The 13,000-nt window shown below is 42.9% G+C and overlaps 1 protein-coding gene across 4 annotated transcripts; it reads right to left on the minus strand.

Annotated features, from left to right (window-relative positions):
- Positions 1-397: 397 nt before the first annotated feature.
- cep57l1 (centrosomal protein 57, like 1) lies at positions 398-4,864 on the minus strand. 4 transcript variants are annotated; one of them, XM_038962760.1, is made up of 11 exons: positions 4,683-4,864; positions 4,130-4,304; positions 3,837-3,998; positions 3,248-3,369; positions 2,524-2,640; positions 2,349-2,426; positions 2,062-2,151; positions 1,893-1,970; positions 1,550-1,794; positions 1,247-1,391; positions 398-1,089 (listed from the first exon to the last, which is right to left on the minus strand). In XM_038962760.1, exons 1-11 carry the CDS (start codon positions 4,701-4,703, stop codon positions 859-861), a joined length of 1,464 nt encoding a protein of 487 aa, XP_038818688.1. In that variant the 5' UTR covers positions 4,704-4,864; the 3' UTR covers positions 398-858. The 4 variants fall into 4 exon arrangements, with proteins under 4 accessions (XP_038818688.1, XP_038818690.1, XP_038818687.1 ...); XM_038962762.1 differs by having other exon boundaries at positions 2,524-2,628; positions 3,837-4,001; XM_038962759.1 differs by having other exon boundaries at positions 3,837-4,001.
- Between the last annotated feature and the right edge of the window lie 8,136 nt (positions 4,865-13,000).

Here is a 13,000-nt window from a genome sequence, read left to right on the forward strand (position 1 = left end):
TGGTAAGTGTCAATAGGTTTCATAACAGACTTGTCTAGGCAAGGTTTGATACTGGAGAACAATAGGGGAATGTCGGTTGTCTATTAATGTATTGTAAATAAATACTGTAGTCTACGTCCCTAAATGAAATAAGTCATAATTTCACAACAAGCTGAAATAAATTACAAACTGCAGTAGGGCTGGAGGTCCTAAAATGACAAAAATATAAATGGCGGCCTCTTCTTACCTCTAGTTTCCTATCCAGGAGAAACATCACCATCTAGTGGATATTGACTATGTGACCATAAGGGCACAAAACATTGGACTGAAGTAGTCTGGGCAAATCTGGCTTTAATAGATGAATGAAAATCACAGGAATATTGAACATAAGAAAAAAGGTTGAGGTAAAACAAAAGTCTGATGCTGTTATATTAAGTGTTTATTAGACAAAAACGTGACTATTTTTGTGCATGTACAATGTGTATAACAAAACAAACATACATAACAAATACAAGTAATAAAAAGTAACTTCAAATACAATAATATAATTGAAATAAAATATGTCCAAACGCATCACTTCAAAGCTCGCAAGAGAGAAAACTCTTGGATATAAATGTTTATTCTTCAAGGTGAGACATTCATTGGTCATAAATATCTGTTTAGAAAACATCTGACCATGCAGAAGCTGAAAACCACAATGGGGGATCCACAATGCTTTGCTTCTGTGGCTCCCGAAGCCAGTCCTGAAGGACCCCTATGTATGCAGGCTTTCATCTCCATCGCCCATTGGTCATCATTTGTATATAATTCAGTATGGTTTGAGATGAACCTGTACACAGAGGGGTCCTTCAGATCCAGCTGTGATACATGCTGTCCTAACTATGTCTCCCAGGTGATGTCATCTTTCTTTAGGCTAGTGCAGAGTCTCTGGGTCTCTCTGAGCAGCTGGAGGTTCTCCTCCTGACTCACCCCAGCTCTCTTACCCCCCCGTGAGGTGGTCTTAACTGGAGAGGGGGGCAAGGGTCTCACCCCACTCCCCCCCTTAGCCCTGCCATCCTCACTTGTCGCCCGCTGACGAGGTTTCTGGGGGTTCTGTGTAAGTTTGTCCACCTGAGTGGGGAGAGGAAACACAGGGAGAGGTCATACAGTATTATTAGACATGTCAAAGAAAAATCTCTCCCCAGTAATCCTCCTCCCTACCCCTCCTGCAGATGCAGAACATCCCCTCATTCCTCCCAACTCCCTCTCTGCAGTATTATGTACGTACAGTCTGCTGGTGTTTGCGGAGCTTGGTGATCTGAGATCCCTTCTCCTCCATCCTCTTGACCAGCAGCTCTAGCTCCCTCTCCAGATCCTCCCTGGTATCCCGACGCCGCGTCTCATCCATTTGACAAACCAGCTCTTGGTGCTCACTGAATTACACAGACAGAAATATTAAAACACACTAAGTCATGTGTGTGTTTAATAATTAATGTTAACACACTATCAGCCCCCTCAAAATCCATCAGAAACCTGCATACACATTGTCCACAAACACACACACACACTCTTAGCTAATGGTAGTACTCACAAGCTCATCTGTCCCAGTTCGTCCTGCAGTGCCAGCAGTAGCTCAGACAGAGAGCCCAGAGCAGGACCTGCCGGTCCAGGGGGAGAGGTGTTGGTGGATGGGGCCCTATGGAGGGCTCTCCTGGCCCCAGCGGAGCCAGACCTGCGCAAGGAACGCACCCGCTCACACAGGTGGGGCTGGTGGTGCTTCATCATGTGGAGGACACTCTGCATGTTAGCGTGCACCGAGTGGCTGGGGCTTGTCGACTAAGAGAGAGAAAGATAGGGAGAGATGTGGCGCTCAGTCACAGAGGAATTCTCTCAACAAACCCAATAAATACTTGCAAAGTAAAATGCAGACGTACTGTTCCAGCTACGAAGGGCAGTTTATTTTTGGGGAAACATGGTGGTGCTGGGGCCTCTTGCCGCACCAAACTCGTTTTCTGGAGAGGAAATGTTCAGACATTGTTATGTAGCACAAAATAAAGTTAATTGCAGTGCACGTCATTAAGTTCTGGTTATTGAAGGTAGTACCTTGGAGGCATTCTTGGACTTCTTCTTTGGTTTAACCTCATCCGGGACTGCAGGACACAGGCGGAGGTTGGTCTCCAGCTCCCTCTGCAGCTGTTAAAGGATGTTTGGGCTTGAAAAAGTGGAACCTTGTGTGTCCGATCATCGGTCATGATGAAAAAAGTAACGTTCCCTATACTTTCAATGTATTTTTCCGCAAAAGGCGGATAAACGCTATCGCAAAATAAAATAAAGTTAAAACTGTTTACCCTCCACTACACCACTGCTTGTGTAGGTGTTATTAAACTAACCTCATCTGCTTTCTCCTGCACCAGTTTCCGCTCGTGTTCCTCTTCCAGGAGTTTCTGTTCCAGCAGCTCAATTTTCCTCTGAGGACAACAGAGAAAAGTTGAGAGATTAACTTTTGATTTACCACCACAGACTATGGTTAGTTACACCTCATTCAACCAAAGCACCATTGGTTACCTCAGCCACAGACTGTGTCTTGGACAGTTTCAGACAGTCCCTCTCTAGTTTCTCCAGCTTCTCTAGCGGAGTGTGGGCATCAGAGCAGTTCTGGAGCCTCTGCTTCTGAAGGGACAACTCCAATGGATAAACAGACACGTGTTAATCTAGTCTGATGCAGCAAAAATAACGTGCAACATGTCTGCCTAGTTAATGAGGAATTGGTGAACAGAGGCCAGCTGATTCACATTCAGCTATATCTATGGACAGTTGTGCTCTGGGTGTTCGTAAATTCAGAGCGTTGTCAGATTGTCCATTCATAAATTCAGAGTGTTCTGCTCTCGGAGCGTTTAGAGCCACTGGACGCTCTGGCCGAGGAGTAGGGTTGATCCAAGCAACGGCAGTCAAGCACCCAAGCTATCTGGCTTAAGTTGGTTAGTTTGCTAGCTATTTCTAGACACAAATGAGAGGACAACACAGTCTGACCATTGTACTCACCCTAGCTAACAGAGCTGGTTAGGCTGTTTTCATGTTATCTAGAGTGTTGGTGTCTAACTGTGCTCCTGACAACAATTTAATTTTAAAAAATTGCCGACATTGACTGACACCAGCCATACTCAACAAGTGTTGCGCGTTTGTAAAATTCATAAGTTATTCTGCACTCTGGCACACTCATATGAAAGTGCTCTGAAATCAGAGTAGTTAGCCAGAGTGAGTTTATGAACACACCCTTAGTGGCATGTACCTGTTTCTCAGTCAGAGTGTTCTTGTCCTTCTCTGCATTCTCCACCATCTTCCTCATGTAGTCCAGCTGCTTCTCAAGGAGCTGACAGCGAGCTTCCGCAGACTGAAGCGGAGTGACCCGCTCTAAACACAGACAAAAAAACAGGAGTGAGAGATTAGACATGGTTCCTTATCACCATAAGCATCATTCTGAGTACACAGCAACAAGAGGCACAGATATGGCAAATAGAAATCAAACCAGATGGACATCAGCAATAGATGGGAGAGGTTGAGGAAGGACAGGTGTAAAAACAAACAAAAGATAACTATTGTAAAATAGACTGTCCATAAAATGTATATGTATAAGCTGGAAGTAGAGGCCAAAGCGTTGTTGTTCACTAGTTTACTCCAATTAGTGGAGGGGTGGTAGGGTTACAAAGTAATAAAGGAAAATATATGGGGGATTGGAAGTGATGCAAACAATTACATTGATGGAAGCTACAATCTATCTGCAATATTAAAGCTTATCTACCCCCTTAAAAAAAACAAAAAAACAAGAGGCACAGAGAGTGAGTTGCAGATATACAGTATATAGTCTCAAAGTCAAGTACCTTTCTTCCTGGAGCCATCTGTTTCTGTGGTGTTGCATGGAGTGATGGAGCACTCATATCCATGGGCTGCCTGGGAGAACTGTTTGACGTTCTTCTCAGCCTGCTTCCTTTCCAGCTCCAGACGACGGATCTTCTCCTGGAGGGTCTTGAGAGCAGCAATGACTGCTACCGGGGAGAAAAACACCTACCGTTAGTAACCAAGCTACAACCATATGCATAATAGTTAAACCAAGGACCTAGAACAGCAGACAGTCCCAGAAGTAAAGGCATTTCATTGTCTACATCGTGCCTACCTTTGCTGCCAGCATCAGGCGTAGTCCGATACACCTGCGGAGTAATGTTCTGCAAGTTCATGGCCGTCTTGGTAAGGGGGGCAGGGGCTTCCCAGACATATGAAGGTGGTGACAGCCTATCTGGAGGCTGGTAGTAGCTCCCTATGTAACTATTTTTGGAAGGAGAGTCCAGCAACTAGATAGAAAAGCAGCATGGTTGAATGACTTAGCAAAGACACCAGCATGAAGACCACCTAAAAGAGTCCTAAACGTGCCCAATCTTAGCAAGGTAGCAACGCAGCTGTTTTCAAAAAGGCAAACAAACTCTCCTGGAAACACATCGAACGTTCCATTATTCATTTTAGCAAGCTAGTTTTAGTAGCTAGCGTGACAATCATGACAAAGTCAAACAAAGATAATCGGTTGCAAACAGAAGCACTTGCATCGCTAGCTAGCTAACGTTAGTTACGAGGAAGGATAGCTTGCCAGCTAGCTATGGGTTGACTAACTAACGTTAGCTAACTCAAAACATGTCTGGAGTTATTTTGCTAACTTAGCTATGCAATTGTCTCACCTGATCTTGATAAGCCTCCATATGTAATGGTAGAAAAAATACCCTCGAAATAAAATACAAATATATGACATGTATTATTTATCTGCTTCCGATTTGTTGACATTGGATGGCTAAACTTCCAAACGATGACAGCAGGCAGTTCTTACAATTAACATTTCCCTCCTACACTCTTCCTTTTACCGCTCACTGGTTCAGCCTGCGCAGTGGGTTCTCTGCGCACAGTTTATTCTAGGCACTATCCACTCAAAAGATTGTCTGCTAAAACAGATGTATGGATAAAATAATACTGTAATGCAGACCCAATATAATATATTAATCAAATGCGCTTGGAACCGGAGCATAACTGAAATGTATGAATGTATCAGTCTAACAATAATTAAAAGCCCCTCTGCCATGTGTTACAAAGTCTGAACCAATGATTCAATTGATTGAAGTGGCTCTTCAACCAATTTATGCAAAATATTTGGCCATGGAGAATATTATGAGGGAAATTATATTTTCATTCCATCAGAAAGCTGTCAAAGCTGGGAGGCAGGCAGCCTGTTTGCAGATGATGATGATGACGATGATGAGATGCAGATGAATGCGCAGATTTCTTCACATGCACACGTATGGGTTTTGAGAGCTGTGTGGTACGTTTATAAAGGAACGGAATAGCATATGCCTGTCTGGCACTAGCCACCTGGTGACAGTCTTGAATGGGACAGCAGTTTGCCCACGTCCCACTGTGGTAATCTCCCCATCACAGACACCCTGGCTGGATGTTTAGTCCAAATGATGGAAAAACCTCAAACGATGATGGCATTCTCTCCTTACTCTTGTGAATGGCACTATATTTTCATATATAAAAATACACATTTCTATATTCAAAGAATTGTAATGGTGGCACTGTTGCAAATAGTATTTAAATGTCTTTGTGTCACCTGAGGTTTAGAATCGCTTGTCTGTGTAAAAGCAAAGTGGGGGATGTGTTCACTTCTAAAATGTTGTTATTTTACATTTATGATAAACAAGGGGAGGGGGGGGGCTCTGCGCAACAACAATCCCTATGTTTGCTGGGAAGTGTATTTTTTAATACCTGTTCATTCCCGTTTTTTATGTGGGTCCGTTTGCTAAAATAATCAAACTCCCATGTTTCCCCTGTCGTGGTTATGGGCACGCCTTTACACCATACCTATTGGTGAAGATCTGCATAGATCCTCCTTCATTGTATTATGCAGTAGACCATTGGACATGAGTCTTTCCAATCAACTGTCAACTCAAGTTGCTGCTCTGTATAATGAAATCTGCCTCCGTGTTTCAGTGCAGACTCAAGACGTCCTACGGCTGCAAGATCTGTGCAAAAATAATGTGAATAAAGTAAGTATTTGTGAATGACACCCTTCGTTTGTAAGATGTACTGAAAAATGAGGGTATATAACTGCCGTTATGCTATAGATATTTGTACAATATTCCTGTTTTGTAACCAGCTAGCTACTGTTAAAAGGCTTAAGACAGAGAGAGCGAGAAAAGATTGAATGGCATTTTGGTTAGCTAACCAAACCTGCCTTGTAAACCAGATACCACACATTTATAACTAGCTAATGAGACTACTAAAACAAAGTGCATTGGCTGTGGATACTGTCAGATCAGTGCCAAACATTTTGGAAGTACATAGGAAACATGTTTTTATTTTAGCATGTTGAACAACATTACTAGCTGCCAACGAACTGCAAAACGGCTAACTAGCGTTGTAGCTACAGCTAGCTTGTTGTTCTCAGCAGCAGTACTGTACAACTAGGCTTTCTTTGTTGGTAGTAACTTTCTGGTCAACAAACGACTGGCTTTCTCAGTGTTCTCCGTACAGGTTGGAAGGGACGAAAAGTTGTCTTCATTGTCCATTGATACGCCCGCATGTTTTTTTTTTGTTGTCCGTTCCCTTTCACTGGTCTCACACACACACACACACACACACACACACACACACACACACACACACACAGAAGCATCTTGGCAATGCATACAATGTCCTTTTTATCCAGTCAAAGTATTTTGTTTCTCATTTGTATTATCAATGCCAACTCTCTAGCTGCATTGTTGAAGTTTTGACTGACATTGTTTTAGAATTTTCATAAATATTTGTAGTTGTACGGTCTATTGAATGAATGCATTTTGGGGATGCTAACGTAGTGTATACATAAAATATTTTAGCATCTGAGTATTTGACAGCAAACGGTTGGTATTTCATGCACTTCATATTATAGCCTGCCACGAGAAATCAAGAGAATCAGAATAAGATGGACATCCAGGATCAGGATGCCACAGCCAGATGGGAGGCTCTGGGCAGCCGTGACGCGAGATCCAGAGGCACAGCAATGGAGCACATCAGCCAGGAGGTGATGCGGAGAGTGGAGAGTATAGGGCCGATACCAGCCACCGTCCCCTCGCCTCTAGCTACTGCAGGGCACCCCACCAGCGACCTGAACGACATCCTGGCCCGTCTACTCATGCTGTCCAAGCGGTGCCCTTTCGATGACGTCAGAGAGCGATGTGTTTGGCTGCTGCAGAATGTTCAGGTAGGAGAACACGCAGCGCGAGGTCAACAGATGTGGTGCTGTCTGATATTATACGGCAGTGGCTGTACCACTACCACAGAGTTTCTAATCCCAGAGGTGCAACATTGCGAGCAGGGCTGGTCCTTGCTGCTCTGCCGCCCTAGGCAGGACCTCAAAAAATGCAGAACTAGAATATCCCTAGTAAGCTAAAAGACATATTTTCCAGTAGTTGAAGTTAGGTTCAATTTAGGTTCTGAATGAAATTTGAAAATACATAATTTATAGATGTCAATGTTTGGGCTGGTCCAGACCGGACAAAATCGGAACCAAATTTAGACGTCTATGATTGGTTCAGATTTGGTCCGGACAAAAAATCGATGTCTGTGGATGTTGAAATCAAGGCCGGTCCGGACTGCACCATAAAAAGACTTCCAAAAGGTGTTGGCTTCCGTCCGTGCTTACTGAGGTGCCTACATTGTTGCCTGAAATATAATTTTATGAATGCACATCTGTGTGATAAGCCTACCGTTTGTAAAACACAAAAAGAAGTCCGGACAGGACCAAAAAGACTTTGGCCATGTAGGCTCCCAATGTACTTTTATGAATGCCCGTCCATGTGGTAGGCCCACCATTTGTAAAACATGCATTGCATTGGCTTTATTAATCCTGATTTCTGTGACTAATCTATTTAAGCTCTGAATATCAACTACCCAACTTTGTCAGCAGGTATCGTGAGCCTATCTGTAATGGGTTTACACAGTGGGAAATGCAGAAGTATTACATTTTTTTTCTGCTATGATCAGCTTGTGAAAAATTGACAGATACAAACTTGAAACCACTAATAATGACAATGGGGAGAAACTCCTGGACAACAGTTGTGATTGCCCATTTTACTTTGACCTGTCCTGTTTTTAGATATGTTGTTTTTAACATGACAGCAGATTTATTATTTGATTGGGTGCCATTTAGGTTTGGCTTTTTGATCGGTGAAACCTGCATGACGTAAAAAGTGTCCGTCTCATTACATTGTCATACATTTGATCTCCAGCCTGTGGGTTACAGAAAAGGCCACAAACTCATTCTACCATATCCTGTATCTGCTACATGATTTATATTAGATTGTATTTTTGACTGAATGTTGGTGGAGTGCCGCTGCGATGCGGAGAGTTACACGGAGAGGGGTGCTGGGAATGGACAAGCAAAATATTTGGTGCCCCTGCCTTTGACAAAGTCGGCACTGCTTATCACAGGGCGGCATCAGTGCTCACCTAAAAAGACCATATGCAAGTGGGTGAGAGAAAATGTTTGTTGTTGGAGGTGCGTCTTAGTCAGTTTAGCTCAGAAAATGCTTCCTAATGAGCGGGCCGGCCGTGATCGCGAGACTTCCTGGAATGCTTGCGAAACAGACCAAGCAGGCCGGGGTTTGGAGTATGAGAAGTCAATGAGAGTAGTGAAAAATTCTAACTTTAGATTTTAATTTTGTCCAAATCTAAAGGCACAACCTAGATTGGAGCCATTGTCTTAAATAGTTGAACATGTTGTTACTCCAACCTCCTGAAAGTTACTGACACGTTTTAATTTTAGTCAAACAACTTTATATTGAAGGAGTGCTGTTGTTTTGACGGCCTGCACATGCGCAGTTTGTCGCGAGACTACCATCAAATATGTTTATAACTAACCCAAGATAGACCACAGCCTGCCTCATGCCATCATGTAGCTAGGCCATTACAAGTGTTCTCTTTTTGTTATTGTTGTCTGGTTATTAACCCCTGTGTGTGAATACCTCAGAACCCAATGGCTCACTATTGACAGGTATGAGGATGGGCTACAGTGTCAATGGATGAAGATTACTGTACGCTATTATAATGCAGAAGGGTCTTCTGGCTGTAACCGGATTAGAAACTGTATTATTGACCACTGAACACGGTACAAAATGATGTAACCGCAAGGCACCAAGGGAAAGTAATGATAAGCTAACCTCTGATCTTGACCCTGTCTGTCTCCTGTACCTTTTTTGTTTAAAAATGTCACAAAGCTACAAACAAAACTGGGTCAGGGCATAGGGGAACTTTGCCTTGTTAATCATCCTAAGGGTGTCTGACTACATAAATATTGTAATGTGTTGCATGCATGGGGAAATGGGCTGAACACTGCACTTTATAGAATAGGCCAGCCTGTTGCCTCTCAGCCTGTATCCTCTCCAGCTAAAACATGATATGTCTATAACAAACAAACAATTAGAACAGCTCATGAGGATATGGCTCAGGGTGTTATTCATAGAAAAAACCTTGCTAGGTTCCGGGTATAATTCATGTTTGTGTATATCTGGATGAGAGTGAGTAAAAGCACGAGGGACACAGCATAGAGAAAGCGGCTTTGTGGTTTAACAGTGCCGCCGAGGGTACGCACCACCGTCTGGTATTTCCAAATTATGTTAAGCTGCAATTGTTGAGGTCTTGCCAAAGGTTGCATTTGAGTCCTGCACGTCTGCGGCTCCCTTAGCCTCCCTGTGTTCTGGTCGTCCGTCACCACACATATCCACCGTTTAAGATGGGGGGGCTTTTCTAATTCTGCTGACTATAAGAGAGAGTCTTGGAGAGCACAGGGCAGGCAGGTAGGTCAGTCTAATCACACAGGCAGTCCCCTTCCATCAATAGTCTCAAATGTGAGGATTTCCTGCTTGGTGAGAAGAATGCTTCTATAATACCCCTGTACTTAATCCAGGGATTATATCAGTGATGAATAGCTACATGCTCTCACAGTAAGGTACTGTAGGTAGACTGTTCTGAAGGGTCTTTTTAAAATGATGTAGCTTCCTTTCAAGAATGAAGTAGAATAATGTATTGATGCCTGAGAGGTAAATGTAGGTTGTGTTTTTATATAGAAATAGTCTAATTTACAGTGCATTTGGAAAGTATTAAGACCCCTTGACTTTTTCCACATTTTGTTATGTTACAGCTTTCTAAAATGGATTAAATAATTATTTGTCCTAATCAATCTACACACTATCCCATAATAACAGCAATGTTTTTTTTATTTTTTTTATTTATGCAAATGTATTAAAAATAAACATAAATATCTTATGTACATAGTATTCAGTCCCTTTGCTATGAGACTTGAAATTGTGCTCCGGTGCATTGATCATCCTTGAGATGTTTCTACAACTTGATTGGAGTCCACCTGTGGTAAATTCAATTGATTGGACATGATTTGCAAAGGCACACACCTGTCTATATAAGGTATCACAGTTGATCATGCATGTCAGATTAAAAAACAAGCCATGAGTTCGAAGTAATTGTCCGTAGAGCTCTGAGACAGGATTATGTCGAGGCACAGATCTGGGGAAGCGTACCAAAACATTTCTGCATCATTGAAGGTCTCTAAAAACACAATGGCCTCGATCATTCTTAAATGGAAGAAGTTTGGAACCACCAAGACTCTTCCTAGAGCTGGACGCCTGGCCAAACTGAGGAATCGCGGGGAGAAGAGCCTTGGGGAGAAGAGCCTTGGTCAGGGACGTGACCCTGAACTCGATGGTCACTCTGACAGCTCCAGAGTTCCTCTGTGGAGATGGGAGAACCTTACAGAAGGACAACCATCTCTGCAGCATTCCACCAATCAGGCCTTTATGGTGGAGTGGCCAGACGAAAGCCACTCCTCAGTAAAAGGCACATGACGGCCCATTTGGAGTTTCCCAAAAGGCGCCTAAAGTCTCTCAGACCATGATAAACAAGATTTTCTGGTCTGATGAAACCAAGATTGAACCCTTTGGCCTGAATGCCAAGCGTCACGTCTGGAGGAAACGTGGTACCATCCCTACGGTGAAGCATGGTGGTGGCAGCATCATGCTGTAGGGATGTTTTTCAGTGGCAGGGACTGGGAGACTAGTCAGGATCAAGGGATAGATGAACGGAGCAAAGTACAGAGAGATCCTTGATGAAAACCTGCTCCAGACTGTTGAGGACCTCAGACTGGGGCGAAGGTTCACCTTCCAACAGGACAACAACCATTTAAGCACACAGCCAAGACAACACAGGAGTGGCTTCGGGACAAGTCTCAATGTCATTGACTGGCCCGGACTTGAACCCGATCGAACATCTCTGGAGATACCTGAAAATAGCTGTGCAGCGATGCTCCCCATCCAGCCTGACTGAGCTAGAGAGGATCTGCAGAGAAGAATGGGAGAAACTCCCGAAATACAGGTGTGCCAAGCTTCTAGCGTCATACCCAAGAAGACTTGAGGCTGTAATGCTGCCAAAGATGCTTCAACAAATGGATCTGATTACTTAAGTAAATGGGATATATATATATATACAGTAGCGCAAAAAAGTATTTAGTCAGCCACCAATTGTGCAAGTTCTCCCACTTAAAAAGATGAGAGGCCTGTAATTTTCATCATAGGTACACTTCAACTATGACAGACAAAATGAGAAAAAAAATCCAGAAAATCACATTGTAGGATTTTTAATGAATTTATTTGCAAATTATGGTGGAAAATAAGTATTTGGTCACCTACAAACAAGCAAGATTTCTGGCTCTCACAGACCTGTAACTTCTTCTTTAAGAGGCTCCTCTGTCCTCCACTCGTTACCTGTATTAATGGCACCTGTTTGAACTTGTTATCAGTATAAAAGACACCTGTCCACAACCTCAAACAGTCACACTCCAAACGCCACTATGGCCAAGACCAAAGAGCTGTCAAAGGACACCAGAAACAAAATTGTAGACCTGCACCAGGCTGGGAAGACTGAATCTGCAATAGGTAAGCAGCTTGGTTTGAAGAAATCAACTGTGGGAGCAATTATTAGGAAATGGAAGACATACAAGACCACTGATAATCTCCCTTGATCTGGGGCTCCACGCAAGATCTCACCCCGTGGGGTCAAAATGATCACAAGAACGGTGAGCAAAAATCCCAGAACCACACGGGGGGACCTAGTGAATGACCTGCAGAGAGCTGGGACCAAAGTAACAAAGCCTACCATCAGCAAGGGCATTGAAGATGAAACGTGGCTGGGTCTTTCAGCATGACAATGATCCCAAACACACCGCCCGGGCAACGGAGTGGCTTCGTAAGAAGCATTTCAAGGTCCTGGAGTGGCCTAGCCAGTCTCCAGATCTCAACCCCATAGAAAAACTTTGGAGGGAGTTGAAAGTCCGCGTTGCCTAGCAACAGCCCTAAAACATCACTGCTCTAGAGGAGATCTGCATGGAGGAATGGGCCAAAATACCAGCAACAGTGTGTGAAAACCTTGTGAAGACTTACAGAAAACGTTTGACCTCTGTCATTGCCAACAAAGGGTATATAACAAAGTATTGAGAAACTTTTGTTATTGACCAAATACTTATTTTCCACCATAATTTGCAAATAAATTCATAAAAAATCCTACAATGTGATTTTCTGGGTGTTTTTCTTCTCATTTTGTCTGTCATAGTTGAAGTGTACCTATGATGAAAAATTACAGGCCTCATCTTTTTTAAGTGGGAGAACTTGCACAATTGGTGGCTGACTAAATACTTTTTTGCCCCACTATGTCATGCAATAAAATGCAAATTAATTACTGAAAAATCATACAATGTGATTTTCTGGATTTTTGTTTTAGATTCCGTCTCTCACAGCTGAAGTGTACCTATGATAAAAATGACAGACCTCTACATGCTTTGTAAGTAGGAAAACCTGAAAAATCGTCAGTGTATCAAATACTTGTTCTCCCCACTATGTATGTATATATATATATATATATATATATATATTACATTTAATATATTTGCTAACATTTTTTA

Source organism: Salvelinus namaycush, chromosome 24, assembly GCF_016432855.1.
Source record: "Salvelinus namaycush isolate Seneca chromosome 24, SaNama_1.0, whole genome shotgun sequence".
NCBI lineage: Eukaryota > Metazoa > Chordata > Actinopteri > Salmoniformes > Salmonidae > Salvelinus > Salvelinus namaycush.

Coding starts and splice junctions, on each gene's coding strand:
- cep57l1 (XM_038962759.1), bottom strand. CDS start 4,703: ATGGAGGCTTATCAAGATCAG. Junction 2,641..3,247: donor ACACTCTGACTGAGAAACAG/GTACATGCCACT, acceptor TATCCATTGGAG/TTGTCCCTTCAGAAGCAGAG. Junction 2,152..2,348: donor TGCAGGAGAAAGCAGATGAG/GTTAGTTTAATA, acceptor ATCCTTTAACAG/CTGCAGAGGGAGCTGGAGAC.